At 35.7% G+C, this 19,826-nt stretch overlaps 1 protein-coding gene across 2 annotated transcripts; it reads right to left on the bottom strand.

The window, feature by feature from the left end:
• Positions 1-3,190: 3,190 nt before the first annotated feature.
• LOC6568014 lies at positions 3,191-18,647 on the bottom strand. 2 transcript variants are annotated; one of them, XM_032739891.1, is made up of 5 exons: positions 18,508-18,647; positions 13,525-13,881; positions 11,088-11,177; positions 6,372-6,543; positions 3,191-4,553 (listed from the first exon to the last, which is right to left on the bottom strand). In XM_032739891.1, the coding sequence occupies exons 2-5, from the start codon at positions 13,843-13,845 to the stop codon at positions 3,949-3,951; spliced, it is 1,188 nt and encodes a 395-aa protein (XP_032595782.1). In that variant the 5' UTR covers positions 13,846-13,881; positions 18,508-18,647; the 3' UTR covers positions 3,191-3,948. The 2 variants fall into 2 exon arrangements, with proteins under 2 accessions (XP_032595782.1, XP_032595783.1); XM_032739892.1 differs by lacking the exon at positions 3,191-4,553 and adding an exon at positions 4,699-4,762 and having other exon boundaries at positions 18,508-18,612.
• Positions 18,648-19,826: the final 1,179 nt, after the last annotated feature.

Below are 19,826 nucleotides of genomic sequence, written 5' to 3'. Positions count from 1 at the left end.
AAAATATTTATGTATTTATAACGTTTCGGATTACTTAATAAAATACATTCAAGAACTATGTATTTTAAATAACAAGATATTTTTGTTTTTCGGCTTTCAAATAATCCTGATTCCTAATCGGTACAGATTTCTACTTTTCAGAAACCTCATTCAACTTCAATACAAATTTTAGGTGCTAAAAATCGAAGTATTTAGAACAACATTCTATTATTTTCAAATTCGAAACCAGTTGTACTAAAATTTAGCACATCCTGTTTTCTCTGTTTGCATACACATACAATCACATACATACACACATACACATATATGTATGTACGCAGATGTTTTTTTGTTGAGTCACCATAGAAATAAACTCACCATTCACATTCGCATTATCATTAACTGAGCTATGTAATTTACCCTTGGCATTCGGGGATCGAAGAGGTGGCAGCGGACGCTTATTGGCTTCATTCTTAATCCACAGCGGGGCTGCATCGCTCAGCAAATGTTGCGTCTCCGGCTCCAAGTCGCTGAGAATGCTCTTAGTGACAGTCACACTGAGGCGACGCAACAATTCGGTATGCGTTCCATTCGATTCAGCTTTCTTCGCTTCCCTCGCATTGTAAAGTTCATCGGGAGCTTTTTGGCGATAGGCGTTCAAAGTCGGCCCATCGATGGCCGCCACAATATCGTTGACCTCTAAATTTGAGTAGTATGTTAATAAATAAATATATATATATATATATGTTTTTATATATAAATTAATTAAAATAAGATTGGATTCAAATTGGTTAATCATTGACTGACAACTGATAATATAAATAAATGAACTCACCACTTTCGCTGTTCATAATTAGCTAGAAAAGCAACAACAAACGACAAGCAAACACATGCAAACACATATGTATGTATGTATATGCACTTGTGTGCATGCACTTATCTAAAAGCGTCAGCTGGACGAATGTGACGCAATAAACAAACTGATCGATGGGCGAACGTAACGAAACAGAAGCGTAGACAATAAACGAACTTGACGACGCAAACGGAGTACCGTTAATGAATGCAATTGCCACTGAAAATGCCGGCTTCAAAGTCTATTATAGCTTAATAATAATACACTCTTCGCTCTAATCTTGTTAAACAAATTAATTGCCAGCCGAATTCAAACAAATATTGCAAGCACAAAATGTACATATTTACAAACAATATAGATACGTATGTACATAGGTACACATGTACCAAAACGTGTAGACACAAAGAACGCGGAAGAGTCGCCGCTTTTGCCGTCAACGTTCATCGACAACTAATTGCCAAACACACATAAACAAACTACTTACGAATAGAGAAGTCAAAGAGCACAACAAGAATCCCAATTGGCGAATAGGCGGCTAAAAGCATACCGTGTACATTTAAAAATGAGAGCAGCGCAAATTTTCTCAAGCGTACATGGATAGACCACTTGTCTGCTTGATAGCAATGCTTATGCTCTCCTCAACAACAAAATTTAGAGGGTAAGTCAAATAGAGAGCATAAGCGATTGACGCAGAGAGGGGCAACCCTATAGTTCTACAGCTAATAAAGATTGCGGAAGGCTGACAATATACATACATATGTATTTAAACGTCTAGGTACATTTAAATATTTAGTAGATCAGCGTATATATTTTCAGTTTGATAGGTCACATTTTGTTATTCTGTACGTATTTTTAATTTGTACTCACGAATTGTTCGCCATAATTTAAACACTGTGTAAACATCACTTGACAACTCGATACACACACACATATATAGACAAGATACAAACACTCATCGCTGACAACTGCTCGTTTTGTTAAATATTGCAGTAGCAGTAGGCACATGTTTACCCATGTACATGTATGTATGTAAATATATATAAATATATGTGTGTGTGTGTATATGTGTATATATGTAAATGCGCAATGCCAAAAAAAACATTAATTTGCGTGCATGTCAATTATCAGCCGGCAACGGAAAGCTTTTTGTGCTTTTGTCGTAGTTGCTGTTGATGTTGGCTTATGCAAATAGAGAGATGCATGGAAAACAAAAAAAAAGAATTGAAGAGTGTGGGGCAGGGGAGGGGTGGTTACCTGGCATGCCAGGCAAGCATATTTCTAAATGCGTTTAATAATTAAAAATTCGGCTGACTTAACAGATTTTAAATTGCCTCTGCCATATTTGAAATAAATTTTATGCTACGCGCCGCAAAAAAAAATGCAAATACAATTTACAAAGCAAACACTTTACAGTGAGAGAGAGAGGAAGAGAGTGTGTTGGAGAGAGAGATAGAGTGGTGAGTTTGAATTTATATTTGCAGCAAAATCAAATTAAACACATAAGTTATGCAAATTATTTTTAATTGACACCATGCACTTTGGATTTGATATCTGCATATCTGAATGTTTACACCCTAATCCCATTTGAAATGCATAAAGGGGTATAATGGTATACACATACATATATAATATGTATAACATGGAATAAAAGTTTCACATTTAAGATCAGTTTAATTTAATTTTTATCGATAGTTTCAACCGTTTCGCGTATATCGATAGACATTTAAATGAAATATACAACCCGTTGACATATTGTTGATCAACTATAAATTTAAGCAAGTTTAAACGATTTTTCATATTAATCGTATTGCTCGGTTCGAGCTTGCGAATAAATATATGTGAGCTGCCTTATTTTATTAGAGCACTTCCATGTGCAAATCTCGGACAGAAAATTTGGCAAAAAAAAAAAAATATGCAAATATATTTAACAGTTGATTTTAGAGATTTTCGTAGTCGAGCTCGACTGGACTAAATAATTTTGTGAATATGCATTCGGCTTGTTCCACTTTATCTATCAGCTAAAAATCAGGACACATTTGTAGCCTATCTATATATATATGAGAAATAAAAGCACTTCCGTGCATGCTTCTATTTGAGTGTGCAAAGCTTAATAAAAGAAAATTATGCAAATAGCCACTGGAATATATTTAAAACTCGACTAATTCTTATTGGTTTACATATAAATTTGATTTTATTTCACTCTATTTATCAGCTAAAAATCAGTACACATTTTTTTTATCTACATGAGAAATAAGAGCTTATCTACAACTTATATTTGAGCGTGGAAAACTGCATAAAAGAAAAGTTAGCAATTAACAACTGGAATATATTTAAAAGTCGAAGGCGAAAGTGATTCTCATTTGTATATTGCATACGGTTTTATTCCACTCTATTTATTAGCTAAAAATCAGTACAGTATTTGTTGTTGCCTATTTATCTACTAATATCAGTTGGAATGCTATTTTCTCTTAATACATAATAATTTCAAAGGCGGTGCAGCAGTTCCTCGCCGTGTTGGACAATGTGAGACATTCGCCGGTGGCGCTGGTCTCCTGTCAGCTGCGTGTTTGTGGCTGAGCGGTGCCAAGCCACTTGACTTGACTGCATTCCGACTCGATGATGGTCTGAAAGTGTTGCGCCTCCATTTGCTGTGCCCCCGCCACTTGCCACACGAATATAGCATAGTTGTCAGCCTCAGCCTCAAAATTTGTGTGTGTGTGTGTGTGTGTGTGTCCCACTCAGTCGGAGAGAAGCCTGCGTCTGTTGTGGCCCCAACTGGACATGCCGAAAGTGCCACAAAAGTGCAGCTGACATTTTATTGATGACCCGCTAAAGAACTTTGCTCGCTGTGCGCTGCTCTCCTCTATTTGGTTGACTGCTGATAAGATTGCCGCATTATTGTTGCTGTTGTCTGTGGCAATACCAGCAGCAGCAACAGCCGAAGTAATTTCAGTGGCTGCAACACTCTGCCACAAGCGCTTTTCGTTGACCGCAGACTCCGTGGTCTATTTTTTTTTTTTGACGGTTGACAATTTGTTGCAAAGTTTTGCCGCGTTTCTGCTGCTGCTGCTGCTGCTGTTGCTGCTGCATGATTTCCCAGTCGTGCAATGATAATTTTAATATTGTTGTTGGCCTTTGCCTGGCTGCAACACCTGCCGCTCCACTCGCAGACGCTGTTGGCCATTATTTATGTTTGCAACTTCATCGCTGTGCAATTCGTCTTGATCTCGGCCTGTAATCTGCCAACTTTTCTTACTCAACTTTAACTTTGGTTTAACGAGCATATTGTTGCTACTGCTGTTGCTGCTGCTGCCGCTGCTGCTGTTGCTAATGTTGTTGTTGCACTGCTGCTGCTGCTGTCGCTGGGCTGCAACGTTGACATTATTTTTTAGTATTTGCACACTTTGGACATTTCCCTCCGGCCTGCCCGAAACTTGCCTAACGCACTCCATTTCCAGCTCCAGCTCCTTCTCTAGTCCTGTCTCTGCTTCTGCTCCAGCTCCGGCTGCAACTCCTTCCACATCAGCAGCATCATTCATAACTGAAATCACTGCGGATTGCATCTGTCTAGCTGTTTTTCTTGACTTTTTGCTGGTATTTGATTTGGCCAGTGCCATTTTTGGTTGATTATGATATTCATTTGTGCATTTGTCGCCGCTTCTGTTGTTGTTGCTGTTGCTGTTGCTGTTGTTGGCCACATCGGTAGTTTTGCTGGTCTTCACTAGAAATGGAAAGAACACAGCAATGGAATACTTATTTCAATGTATAACTCGAGCACAAAAAAAGCAACAAACAATTTGGAATCGAGCTACGCACTTGCTTAGTTTTGTCTGTTGCTGCTGTTGGCCAGGTTTATAAACACAAAAGTTTCGTTGCAATTGAAATTGTCCCTTTCAGCTCTCTGTCTCTCTAGTCTTTAGCCGGCAAGCACTGGCGAATGCGACAAAACAAAAACAAGTACACATATAAAGAAACACAGTGAGGCAAACAGTTGTTGATGATAGAGAAATTGTGTATAAGGAATCCTCTCTTAATTTACAAGCAATAATAGGCACTAAGTGCTGAACGACATGGACATGGCAAAAATACCAAGAAAGTTCAACAAGTAAAACAGGCAACAAGAATGTTTCTTCTATTTGATTATGTTGCAATTGTTGCAATTGTTGTTGTTGTTGCCGCTTGTTACCTACGTTGTAAACTTTACATTATCTGCAACAGTCGCCAACACCACCTACTCTAGACCCTTATGGAAATGCTCAGATTGAAAGAGAAAAAAATAATGATAGAGATACGGCAAAGTTCTTTGACAGATAAACTTAACAACTTGTGCTCCACTCGGCAGCGCTTGGCTAAAGGAAACCATGTCAACTAATATACCCTGCATAAATAACAAAACTTTTCTATGGCTAAGTACGCTCATAACCAGCAACTGACATGCACAACAATTGTAATAGTTCACCTATTTTTATTCTACACAAACTTGTTCAATTCAAAGCAACAACAACTCAGTCTGAAAGATAATGCCTAGAGTCTAGACTCTACAATAAGCACCTTGGCAACGAAAGAAGAGCAAAACTTATGCAATTTGTGCAACGTAATTATTGTAGAAAAAAAAAAAACAAATTCCACAACAATAAAAAAATCATCAACAATGAAAAGTAAGTATTAACTCAAGTGGCAACAGGCGATAGGAAATATTTATGTTTATTTAACCAATTAAGTGATACTCCTAAAATAGGCATTTCTCGTTTTTAAGCAAATTAAAACGAAACCCCTTAAATGAAAGACCGATAGCCACAAAAATGCAAATTTTAATATTTATGACTCGCCTTTTTCGTATTAGTGAAGCAAATTAATAAATTAAAAACGAATTTGAAATATTTTTAGCATTTATGGCTTATCTGTTTCGTAGATTTACTCTATTTTAATCATTAAAACAAATAATTTAAAACCTCTTAAATTGAAAATTCTATTATTTTGAATAAATTGATTCGATTGAGAGAAATTGATTTGGGACAGGCAATAAATAAGACATAAAAAGCGAGTATTCTTTAAGCTCGGTTTCTATACCAAATTACTTTGCCAATTGCAATATAACTAAGACTTCTCAAACTTAAGCAAAACATTGATACCTATTTAATTTTATTTTGAACTGCTGTTGCTGCTAAGGTAAAACTTTTGAACAAAGCCCTTGACAAATAGCGTTCCCCCTCGAAATTATACTTATTTTTATACACACTTAATGTTAAGCATTGGGTTCCTAAAGTTAAAACTTTGCTCAAAATTGAAAGACATTTTCATTGGCGTGAGACTTTAGGAGGAGGGTCCCAGGCTGGGGACACTGTACTAATGACAACGCTAATCTAAGCACCATTTTAGGCAGATTACAAGGCAGATATCCCAAAAGTTTGTCCAACAACTGACGCACTGAAGACATATTAATAGATTGTGCCAGCAACAACAACATTTGCCACGCTTGCCTATTGCCAGTTTTGACCATTAAGAAGAATGGGTGGCAGTCGGTGCTACAACTACTTACCACCATCACAGGGGAAATTCTCGGCCAGCAGCGTGAATAAGTTATCCGACAGCAGGCAGCGTCCCCGTGGTCCCAGCGGCACTCGGCAAACGGGACACTTTACAGACCGGTTACGGCAATTATTGCAAAGTACGTGTCCATTGCAGCACTGCCAGCTGGGTGGTTTAATAACCTGATATTCACATTGCACCATTGCAGTCCATTTTGCCAAAGGCGACACAACATCAACATCAGCAAAATGCCATACAAAAATTGATTAAGATATGAAAATAAGCAAAAAAAAAAAAACAGAAAATTTATTGTAATTAAAAACAAATATAAAAAATGCATGTACTTAAAATGTTGTACATAAAATCAGATATATGACACTTACGGAGAGTGTCTGATTAACATGTAATGTTCCTAGAAAGTGGAAATGCAAACCATTGTCTACAAATAAAATCAATTCGGAAATTCAGAAAATAATTGTAAAAAAATTTCAACAACTCAATTCATGAGTTATGAAAATGATGAATTATTATTGTTTTGCAAATGTATTTGTATGCGTAAATAATCTAACCAACTCGATTGCAGCACAATTAACAGTCGTAATACCATTTTTGCTAAAACCTTACCTATTTTGTATAATCTTAAAATGACCAAAGCACTTGACAATCTTTTATTATTTGATAGTTTTTTTGCAATCTCGATTTGTATGATTTGTTATGAAAAACACATCAAAGCCGAATACTCTTACGTGAAAGGGACATGAAGTTGCCATATAAATTGAATATACAATTGAAAATATATCACAAGCGGATTTCAAATAATACAACCGTATTTGATGCGGGCACAAAAACAGTTGTGCGCTTTTCAAGCTACCAGTTTGAACCTACAAAAACGTGCAATCTCAACCACACACACACACACACACACACACACACACACACATACACATACTCATACACTCATAGAAATCATGAGGATTATCTCAAAAAATAAAACAAATACAAATCTATACAGAAATTCAATTGATGCATTTTGCCTGAATGGATATTTATGTATGTATGAATGTATGTATGAATGTATGTATGCATGTATGTATGCATGTATGTATGAATGCATGTATCTACATACGAGGTTTCATAACGTTGTGCACATGGGCAGCTATAAATATGCAGCAATAAAGATACAATTTTGTGCAGCAGCTTGGATTGTTTTTCCCATCATTTTTTACAAATATGAAACTGAAGTATTACAAATGTAAAGCAATTTGCCAGCAATCATTTTTTGTTTTTTTTTTTCTCTTTTGTTTCTTCTGTTTTTGTGTGTCCAGCCCGCATTATAATCGCACAAAATCGACAAACTCAAAATACATATAGATACTGCATCTTTGAATACAAATCCCAAAATTAAATCAAAGATGCTTTAACAACTATCAACTGTAATTTAACAACTCGTAGTAAAAATATTAAAATCAATTTGAGTGTTTAAAAGTGTATACAAAATAAATAGCTTTTCGAACATTTTAAGCAAATTCTGTTGATAATTTGATAAGTTTGTCTTTGTCAAGCATAAAAAAAATGCAAATTTATGCATTTTTAATTGAATTCAGTCTGGAATTGTTTGGTATTCAAAGTCAATAGGAGATTGGCAAAAGAGCAGCCACAGTTTATCTCCGCGAGAATATTTATTGGATTGAATTTAACATTTGATCCAGCAGACATATGTACATATGTACACACACACACACATACTTACACACACACACACATACTTACACACACAAATGAGCGAATGTAGGAAAATGTTTTCTTGGGGTAGGAAAATCCCTTAATAACTTAATGGACTTGTCTGTTTGCATACGCAAATAGCATAACCAATAAACACATACATACCTCAACTTATACATATGTGTATGTATGTGTATATGTGTGTGTGTTTGTGTCTATGTGTGTATATAATCTCCATTTATATACTCTTAATATTATGCAATTTTCGTGCCTTAATAATCATTGCCAAAATATGATATTGAAGTTTTGTCTGGCAAAGCAAGACACATTCCGAATTGAATACAAACTTCATCCTTCTCTCTCGCTCTCGTTCTATTTCTGTCTTTGTCGCACTCTCTTTCCCTGTCACCCATTTCTGCATAATCTGATTTAAGGTTAATAAACAAATTATGTATGCAGTGCTGCAAAAACAGGAGCCAGCTGTCCTTCCAGGCAATGCCTTCAGCTTAGTTGACAGCTGCTGCTCCAATGGAGCCAGCGAGTTACACTTATTCACTTAGACACTGAGAGAAAAACCTTGTTCGAGCATCAAGTGCAAACGATTTAAAATTCATAGCATTCGTGTGTCAAATGTCGAGTACAATGTTCATTCTAGTTTTGCTTTAACTTGGCAAAAGAGACTAATTAAGTAGCATAAATAATTTCAAGCATTTTTTCGATACAAGCACAAAATATACATGTTTAAAAAATATTATATTAAAGAACCTAAAATCTTAAACTAATCTTACTTCATTAAAATTTCTTCTTATCTGAACCCCAAATAATTTTTGTTATTGTCTTTTCAATTATTTAAAACTAAATTCAGCACCTTACTTTTTTTTTGCAAAGGAACAATCTAGCTTGAATAGCAATAGTTATTGCTTTTCAAAATCTGTGGATGCCACAAAACGTTCTATAAAAATATTAAACAATCATATTATTCCACAAATATTAAGCTACGAAAAAATATTTAGATGTCATCAAATTAAGTACGCTCTACAAAGGTTTGTAACCTTCTCAGCCCATCTTTCGAACGATTGTTCCTAAGGCAGCTGTATGAAAGTCTATTACTGCTGATCAAGAGTATATATATCTTATATATATGAAGGGTATACAAATGCATTTCCATTTATTTAGTTTCTTAAATTTACTCAGTTTGTTTTTCAGAGTGTACATAATTGTGCGTCCCTCAGCAGCTTTGTTCGAGCGACAATTGCAGCTTTGAGTGTGCGTCCGTCTGCACAAGTTTGCTACCACGCCTCGCGTCCTTTGCCCCAGGATGCTTTATTTATGGTGAGGCCGGCATCAAATTCTTACATATTACATTCCATCGGACGATAACTTAACAATTTAAGTGGAAGGCAAAAAAAAGGGAAAAAAACTTGTTCATTTTGTTGCTGTCTAATTAATTAAAGTTATGTGTTTGCTGACAAGCTTGCCATAAATAAATAAATTTACAGCTCAGCTTAGTTCAGCCAACCACTTTTGGCATTTTACAACTGGCCGCAGCTTGAACAATTTAAATTGAACAGCTGGGCGACTTTTGTGTTTGCAGAGCGTTAATGGGGAGCAGCGTCCGCAACAAGCAAGTGATTGAATGACCTGGCCATGCCCCACGTGCCCCATGCCACATTCCATATTCCACATTCCACATTGCCTGTCATGATGCCTAATCGACAATATTTGACTTTCAAATTCTGTAATCAATCATGCCCAGCATGCTCGATATATTTCACCAAAGTGCCGCCAGTCACCAGGACAAAGCTAATCAAATCACATGCAATGGCAAACATTTATCAAGCATACGGAATATATAAATATATATATATATATATAAATGTATATACATATATGAATTTTGGATATGTACACATTAAAATAAAATGTTAAAAATTGAGTGTGTTGCGATAGTGTGTGCCTGACCGAAAGATATCCTGTTGCTGTTGAAAATATCGATGTTAAATGTTGTCTCTTTAGCTGGAAGATCGATATTTATCGATTTATATTGATCTGATTGAATTATTGACAATTATTCAAAAATTATAAGTTAAATTTTATCTTCTTGAGAAATATGCTCGAAGAAAAATTAAATATATGAAATATAATATTGATCGATATTTGTAACTAAAGTAAGTTATCGATCCTTAAGATATGCATGTATGGTCGATGAGGATGCCTTCCAATGTACATAAATGCTTTCTACGTATTTTTCAATGGGTGCCGGATATAAAAATTAAATTGCCTACATAGATATATATGTGTGCATACATTTTTACAAGCATAAGTTATATTTGTCCGGGTGCACAGCACAACTAACGGGTATTAACTAACAAAATCGGCAGTTATTTGTAGTCATGACAGCGTCAGGCTGTGAGTAATTGTGTAAACAAAACCACAGCAGCAGCAGCAGCAGCAGCAGCAGCAGTAGTCTAAGGTCGGGTGCGGGGGCGGAGGCGGAGCGTGTGGATGGGTTATGGGTGGGGCACACGCAATCAGAGGTACAACAGCTCGACGTTTCAACTTTATACACGGTCAAGTGATTAGCAACAAACTTGCTCAGCAAAATCAACGCAAAGCCGGAAGAGCAACAGTGACGAGGGGATCTGCCCGGTATGGCAGGCATATGACGTTGATGGTGCAGGCGGCTCACAAAGGCAAACAAGCGGCAACTGCCAACTAAGTTTTGCCATCACAGTTGAGTTTTAGTTGTGCTGAGTTAGATAATGACGAACTAAAACTAAAAGCCAGCTACTGGTAACTAACAACCCACGTTGCAAGCCAAAACAGTCAACAGTCAAGCGACAAGCGACCTCATCGATATGCAACACACATCTGCTTGGCTAGAAGAGAAGACGACGCTGTCGAGGCTGCAGCAGCGTCCACTTACCTCAAGGCATACATAAATTAAACAAAATAAAGCAAAATCAATACATATATATGTTTGAATACGTATATATATGCTTACCTCACAACAAACAGGACACTCCAGTAGTTGGGCAATATGTTGCAGGCATGTTGCAAACTTTTGCAGTGACTGTTGATTAATTCCATGCTGCTGCAAATATAGTTGAAAATAAAAACGAAATCTCATTTAATTTAAACTCTTGCATTTTGCATTATGTTAATTAAAAACATGTTTTTTCTTTTAAGAGTACAAAATTCAGTAATTTAACTTTTAAAAAATTTTAGTTTCCTTTTTTAGTGTGATTTAATGATAATTATTTAAATATAATAGTTAAACTTGACTTTCAATAATTGAAACGGAATTTTTTGTTAAAATAATGGCTAGCATTTCCTCTGAATATTTTCTATTAATAAAAAATACATTTCTAGAAAATATAATAAAATGGTTTTCTGGTTTTCAATGCGTTTTTTCTGATTTTTTTTCTGATTTATAACGCAAATCTAAAAATGATGTTCATAAAATTAATTCGAATTTTGGCTTTCACTGAATTGGAAATTTTTGTGCGATTTTGTATCGCTGAAATAAAATGTGTTTATAAAAAAAATCGGACTACAAAAATGTATGCAAAAAGGTTTGATTTTCGAATATCTAAATGAAATTTGCATATGGGCCACAAAACGTGTGAAATGATTGATTAGTTTATGCTGCCAAATGATGACCCCAAAATAAAAACGTTGATTTCATTAACAGGTCCAGAGTGCGTTATTGGGAAAAACACTCAAACTATTACTGATTGCATATAGATCAACATGTATGTGTGTGTGTGTCTATAAAATGCTGGCACAAATGCCAATTTAGACACATTCATATATGTGTATTATGTGCTTGAACAAATAATCGCTAAGTCCCACAAACTGACACTAAACCATAAGCATATCCATCAGTATTGATTGCAATTTATTTGAATATGTTGTGCTGCAGCGTGGAGGCAGTTAGTCATTGGGAGGCAAGTAATCCGGTGTGTCATCCATTTTTGATGTTTACATCGTTGCCAAATATTTGGGTCAATTGAATTTGTAGTGATGTACTGCACACACATATGATGTGTCAAATGTAATAAAATGCTGTGTAATATGACACCTCGGCAAGGATGCAGTCATAGATTATATTGCAGCATTGGCCAAAAATCAGAGCCAAACATTCAAGAAGGATGGATAGATTAGTTGGCTAATGGGTGTCGGTGTGCCTAACAAGCTAATTGACAGCTGAGTATTATGAATAATAAGTGCTTGAGGCAGAGTCGAACTGAGTGCTTAAATGATTGAGTGATATTGCATAAGATTATGACATTGTATTATTATTCGAAATGCAATTAAATTGAATATTCATGACAGCTTGCAACATTTAGGCTAATAACTTACTAATATTGAAACACTTTTGTTTAACAGAAGTTGATTTGTTTCTGTCTGCATTGTTTGCAAAATTAAATATTTGTTAAAGTTGACCCAGTTGCAGAAGTTCAGGTAATTGTCAAGTTGACGAATCAACAATGCGCATCGAGCAACTTGCAACATGCATGTGGCAGGAGGCAACGGGCAACGGGCAACGCGCAACTTGCAACAATACACAACCAACGGCAAGCGTAAACATATCGTGCGTTAAAATGACCCAATTAAGCAACGCTGAAACTCACTAACGAGCCACTGTTTCAGTGGGTGAAGTGTTTGCAGCACAACTTGCTATATATATATATGTATATATATATATATATATATATATATATATATTACTTGATCTCTGCAACGTTTTTAAAAATATTGTATATATATATAAATATAAAAAAAGCCAACCTCTCGAAAAAAAAGAATTTGTTAAAGCAAATCTTTTTAATATACCAAGTTATTTTGGTCAAAAGTAACCAAAACAAAAAAGTGGCTTTTGCAATATTTTTTAATAAATACGTGCTGAGTTGGGAGTAACCGGCTGCGGAATACTCTGACAACAGGTGGCAAATAACCATTTTGTGGTGGGACCACTGAGTAATCGTCAATGTGCCCTTTGAAGTTGATTTTTATAACTCTAAAATTGCAGAGATTATAAGCATAAGTCTGACTTCAATCTTCTGAGGAGGTTCCTAGAATTCTACCTACAAAGTTTGGTAACTTTAACTGGCTAATTGCAGGGATACATAGGTTTCTTTGTGCTGTAGTGGATACATCTAAAAGATGATCATACCACTCTTTGCAGGTGGCTTCTAGGAATTAGCTGTCATATATCTTTCAAATTTGGTGACTCTTGCTCCCAAAAAATATGTGGTTTTATCGATTTACACAATCAGGTTTATCGGTTTGGGAGGCTGCATAAAGTTTGACCTTTGATAGCAGAGTATAAAAAATGTAGTTGGAAAATATTTAATCTCTCATATAATTTATGTTTCACCAACTGCATTATGGTATTCAATTATAATTCTTGGTGCCGCATAATCTAAGTTACTTACCACAGCGTGCGCCGCCTCCATGGGATCATCTGTGGCGGCAGTTAAGCCGGGGCTGGGCTCCTGTCGCCACATCATCAGGGTGACCTGGTCAGCGCCAGAGAGCCAATGTTCGCGTAGTCGCGTGGCCAGCTCGCTGATTCTCATGCCGAGGACATCTCGGCCGTTGAGCTGCAGCAGTGTGTCACCAATGCAAACGCCGCCCAACTGCGCATTCGACTCCGCCTGCACACCGCTGACCCACGGATACGGGTCCCAAGGTGCACGACTCAAATTTAAGCCTAAGGCGCCATTGGGCGCCTTTATGGTGCATTGCTGCAGCATTTTTGTACTTATTTTTGTTTTTCTTTTGTTGTTCAGCTGCAACACAGAAGCGAGAAAGTTGAATTTGACGATTTTGATTTTGATTTCAATTGAATAATTCGCTGTTACTCGACTCCACATTGTGTTGAAGTCTTCAAGGGCGCACGTTTCAGGCATTTCATGTTATTTATATGTCAGACAAAAGCCTACGCACAAATACACACACACACACACACACACACACACACACACACACACACACACAGGCACACCCACCGTTAAAGACGACGCTGGATAACATAAATTTTGGGCCACTTTCAACACTTGAGATGTGCCCCAGACGTGCACAGACACACACACACACACACACACACACACACACACACACACACATACGCACGCACACACACAGAGACCCACATGCATACGTAATTATTATTAACAGATATTCACACACATGCATATTATTGGCATACCCTGTAACCATTACAATTGGCTTAAATAGGGTATCATGAACAACAGTGTGTAACAGAAGCCTGCACTCATTAATTAGACAGACTCTAAATTTAGAAACTCTCTCTAAACAAAATGCAAAGAAATTAAAACAAAAAATATAAACAGACAACTGAGTGATCAAAAATATTTATGATCATTGGACCATAAGCGTAGAAGTTATTTGGGCATCAATTTTATATTATAAATTGAGAGGATTGTGTTTTTGTAAATGAAATCGAAACAAATAACGGACTCAATTTTCAAATATCGCGGTAAAATTAAAATCGACATGGAAACTACAAAAATTCTTGGTGAAAACCAGTTTCATAAGAAAAACTGTTTACTATTTTTTAGAAATATATTTCTCAATAAAAAAAAAACGCCTTTCTAAAAAGTAGAAATGCAATTAGAATTCAAAAAATAATTATTTAAATATATTGTCTGAATAATAAGAAGAGCTAAGCTTGTAGTTAAATGTATGTTGATATTTCTACGGTTCAGTGGAATTTTCTTTTTCTGAGTGTCAACTGGAAGGATGACTGCTAGTCGTTCACAGTCGACTCGTCAAACTTACGAGTTGTTGAAAATGGGTGGCAATGTACTACTTATAGCTAAGTGGGCGTGTCATCGACACCCAACACCCCTGTCAAGTCCCACGCTTCTGCATGCCTCGCACGTACGCATCGCTTACGCTTACGAAAAGAGCTCAGTTGACGGGTCGGTTATTTTTGGCGAGGGCACTGGACTTTGATATTGGCACTTATAATGTTCGCACCTTTCGGCAGCGATTCTTTTACCTTTTGGCAAATGGCGTCGAAACAAAATTAATTAGCAGGCTGTTGAAAGTTGCAGAACCTGCCAAAATGGGCCCACCCAAGAAAACTTTTGCCAACTGGTTGTAATTAAGCATACGTCGCGTTCACCAACGCGTTCACAACCAAAATAGCGTTAAATGTGCGCACATACATCAAAAGTGGTGGCAAAAACTTTTGGCATTGCATTCACTTCAATAGCAAAGACCGCACAACGAATTAAATCAATTAAGATCACAGTTCTATATATATATATATATATATATATATATAAGTGTGTATATATGTATAACGGTAGAAGTTCGCCCCAGCCGGAACTGTATGAGATTCACATAAAACGCCGTCTAATTTCATGAATGAGTTGTGCGTTGAGCGCAAGTTCAAGTACATCAAGTATACGCACTGAGGCCGTGAGGCTGTGAGTCTGTTAGTCTGTGAGCAATATCCGCGAATGTTTTGTCGTCAATTGCCATGGCAGCATAGAGCGACACTATTTTGTTGTATTTGAGCACTTTCACATATTCGTTGTCATTAATTTGGATTCGTATTTGGTCACCTCTCTTTATGAATTCCCAGCAGTCATTTTTTTTTCACCCATCTAATCAGAAAACAATTAGTGGAACGCTTGTCGTGGGTGCTCAACTTCAAGATACCCTTTGTTCAGTTTGTGAATTGCCTTAAAATCGCAGATGAAATAAGCTAAATTTTATATTAAATACTTCTGCTTGGCAAATGTACAGATGCGTTCAAAAATAATAGCAGTGCTGTTGGAAAGAAATTGAAAATAGAGTCTCCTTAAAAGCAATGTGCATTAAAGTCTCAACAAATGTAGACAAAAAAATTCTTTTGAGTTTTAACAATTGAAATTGAAAAAAGAGTATTGAAAATGAATGAGATACTTATTTTCAAAAAACTAAGAATTATTAATTTATGGGCCGCAAAATATGCTAATAGCATTTACAAAAGTTCACCATGCCCTTTTTTTTGGCGAATTTGTAATAATTAAAGGGTATAATTAATAATAATTACATATTTTGCAAGCGGAATCATTTGGAATTCGAGTGGGGAGCTCGCATCCGTTTAGAGGGTCGCAGATTTGCAACTTATAATTGATGGAGAGACAAACTATCTACTATACTTATATATATATATATATATATACACACATACACACATACAGGCGGATACAGTGAACTTGATTACAGTGAAACGAGTGCCCACTTCACTTCTGACTTGGCTGGCATTGGCCATGAAATTCGTTGTGTGACGTCGAAAACGTTAAGTATCCGGAGTCGAAAGGCAAAGCGAATGGCAAAAATTGTATTGTAACCAATCGAAAATGAAGCAAATTAAAGCCATGGCTAATCACATCCGTCTATATGGTAAATCATTAATATTTTTACAACACTCTTTCGCTTTTCGTTGATTATTTTTAATGCCTAGAAAAATCACACAAGAATTGCGAGCGCAAGTTATTCAATTAGGAACAATTAAGAGGACCACAGCAAGTAAATGGCTAATCACATTCGCCTATATGATAAATCGGTGATTGTTGTATAACAATATTTATTTATTTTTATTTTTTTTTGCTAATGATTGCAAATTATTTTTAATGAAAAGAAAAACCACACAAGAGTTGCGAGTCCAAGTTAAGAACAATAAAGAACGTAACAAGTAATTGGTAAAACACCTTCGTCTAAATTAAAAATCACTAATTATTTTACAACAATATTTCGTTTGTTGCCATGATTACATTTGTTTTTTAAGGCCAAGAAAAAACCACAAAAGAATTATTTAAAAGTTTCAATTAACAGCAATAAAGAAGTTAAGAAGTAAATGGCAGTTGACTACCACTTCGTTCTGCTCCAATTATGAATTTGATTATTAAATAATGCAACATTCACCGTTTTATTTTATATATACAGATATATATACAGATATTTCACGACTATTCTTGGCTTGAGGAAGCAGCAGCTTCGTTAAACGTACTAATCAAAGACGCGTGCGGATAATCACTAAAGCAGCCGATAGTCAACAAGCGCTTCAACAGCTGTGCGCTTTTGCAATGCATAACACAGCAACAACAACAACAACACTATCGACAGCAACAACAACAACAACATATTTGTACACAAGTGCATACATAAGTACATTAGTCTATGTGTATGTGTGTTTGTGTGTTTGTGTGTACAAATGTACAATTAACACTGGTTTTTTTTACCGCTTTCGTTTTCAGCCAATAGCCAACAAGGCGAGACAAAAACAACCTCACACACGAGAATTGCGTCACAATTACACAAATGCAACAGCAAACGAAAATAACAACAACAATCGAAACTCAACAACAACAAAATAACGAAATGTACGACAGAGACCCAGAAACCCCAAACCCAAAAAAACAGCCAAAAAGTTGCCACCGCAATCGCCATCTACTTCAACAGCAATTACACAAATAAACAATAAACAAATACACACATTTCTGTATATATTTACAATAAATTTACATAAATATGTGCATACACATATTTATTAAAATAAACATATAAACCTACCAGCTTCATCAAGTGAGTAAATAAATAAAAATATTTGTGTTTTTTATTATTAAAAATTATTGTTATCGATTTAAGCATTGATCAAGCTGCTTTCAGGCTTTAGTTTTTTCTCTAATACGTCTTTTAATGCTCTTGCATGGTATATATATATATATATATATATATATATATATATTGTCATTGCTTTGATTTAACAATTTTGTAAATTTGCAACACTTAGTTGTTCCTACGCATTTTGCAATTTTGCAATTAGGCTCAGGGCAGCGATTAAGCACACTTCGAAAGCTCTCAGATAAATGTTTGTATATGTTTTTTAATTATTTTTGATGACAGATTACATTTATCTTCTATTTTTTTTTTATTTCGAACAACTTCCTTGTTTTGAAAAACTACAAAGTCTTGCTTCTTACGATGCGATTAAGTTTCTTTACTTGTACAGCATTAGTAGATTGGACATGCTCGCGATTAATCATATCAAGTTATTTTATACTATATATACATAGATTTTTTAATTCTTAAGCTGGGTCTTAGATTTGTCGTGTTTATTGTTTTAAATTGTTATTTTTTGCTATAATCGTAATTTCAGTCGAGCTTTGTTTGGTTGGCCAACGTTTTTCTCGCTGTGTACAAAACCTTTTGTGTTTAGCCCTTGCCGTCGTTAAGGTCGTTTGAGCCATTACAAATTAAACACAAATTTAAATTGCTCGCATAGCATTGAAGATAGAGTCAAATAAAATGATAGATATGAAATGCTAAATATGCATGAGCTGTCAATGGCCCTTTGGCCATACACAGCACCCCCAAAGCAACTGACTTCAACTTACATATTTATGTACTAGTTATAATTAGTATGGACTTGATTCACGGCGCCCGTTAAATTAAAACGCCGGCACCGCACTTCCACTTCGCGATCACGGAACTTGCGAGCGACACCTGCGCAAACTCAAAGAGCTCAAAGCAAACTGCGGCATCAAAGATCCAACAAATTACTACCAAAGCCACGCTGACCTCAACTTCAAAGCGCCATCTGCTGCAAGCTTTGGGAACACTTATTGAGTTGAGCTTTTAAGCCACACAATTTCTAAGCACTTTGTGTGTATTATTATTATTATTTGCATTTATATTCGTATGTTTCTTTGTTTGATTGATCAATTTTGCTTTTTCAATCGTTTTATAGCACATTAAAAAAGGCAGAATATTAGGTACACTCGGAAGAAATCATTTCTCAATTCTCAAAGTTGTAATTTTTATTTTTTGTATATTCATTTCTGGATTAATAGAACAAATTTTATATTTTATTATAAACTCACATATTGAAAAATATGCTGCGTTTCTTGGCCATTGTGGTAATTATTTTTTTTTCGAGTGTACTTTCGATAATTTGAAGTTTCCCTAGGCGACTTCACTTGCAATTAAGTAGTTGTTTGCCTTCTGGTCAAGTATTCGGGTATCGATGGAATTAATAAAAATTCATTGTTGTTGTTTTGTTGAGCCATGAAGCAAGCGTTTTGAACTCCATTCAACTCAAACCATTTTGATACACTAATTGAAAACATGAAATTTGATGTTATGAGCTTCATAAGTAGCTGTTCTCTTGTTAAATTTGACAGCACCCCAACGATAAATATAGCTGCTGTTGGTACAACACCCAAGGCGAAGAGCAATCAGCAGCCATAAAGCCAAATGTTTAGCTTTAAATTTCCTCGATTAAATGGAACAAAGCACAATTGAACGAAATTAAAAGCCTAAATCAAAACTAAATTTAGCTGAACCGGACCCATTTAGAAGCTACCTTGTTGCCAAATGAGTTCTACAATAATAGTCGATTTAAATGCTTGGTTGGCCTAATCGGCTCGTGCCCGTTTCCCAATGAATCGAAACCAATTTAACTGCGTATCGAATCAAAAGTCAATGTGTTTTCGTTATTTACGATTTGAATTGCTTCTAATAGTGCAAATACTTACCAAATAATCTTTTTTGTTATTCTATAAATGTATTTGTTGGGAGCCGGCAATAAAAAGGTAGCTGGGCAAATAAGTACATTGATTTCGAAACGTAAATTTATGTGACAATAAAATTAGCTTTTTAACAGAGAAAAGTTTCCTTTAACGACATTTTTTGTACTTTTAAAATATAGGTTTTT

This window comes from Drosophila grimshawi, unplaced genomic scaffold (genome assembly GCF_018153295.1).
Source record: "Drosophila grimshawi isolate 15287-2541.00 unplaced genomic scaffold, ASM1815329v1 contig_311, whole genome shotgun sequence".
Lineage (NCBI taxonomy): Eukaryota > Metazoa > Arthropoda > Insecta > Diptera > Drosophilidae > Drosophila > Drosophila grimshawi.
Note: the sequence above shows the minus strand (reverse complement) of the source record. Positions and strands in the feature narration are given on the sequence as shown.

Excerpts from the sequence above, each read along its gene's own strand:
- LOC6568014 (XM_032739891.1), bottom strand. The coding sequence starts at position 13,845 with ATGCTGCAGCAATGCACCATAAAGGCGCCCAATGGCGCCTTAGGCTTA. Across the intron at positions 11,178-13,524 it reads TGGAGGCGGCGCACGCTGTG|CAGCATGGAATTAATCAACA; the intron begins GTAAGTAACTTA and ends CTATATTTGCAG. Across the intron at positions 6,544-11,087 it reads AGTGTCCTGTTTGTTGTGAG|GTTATTAAACCACCCAGCTG; the intron begins GTAAGCATATAT and ends TGTGAATATCAG.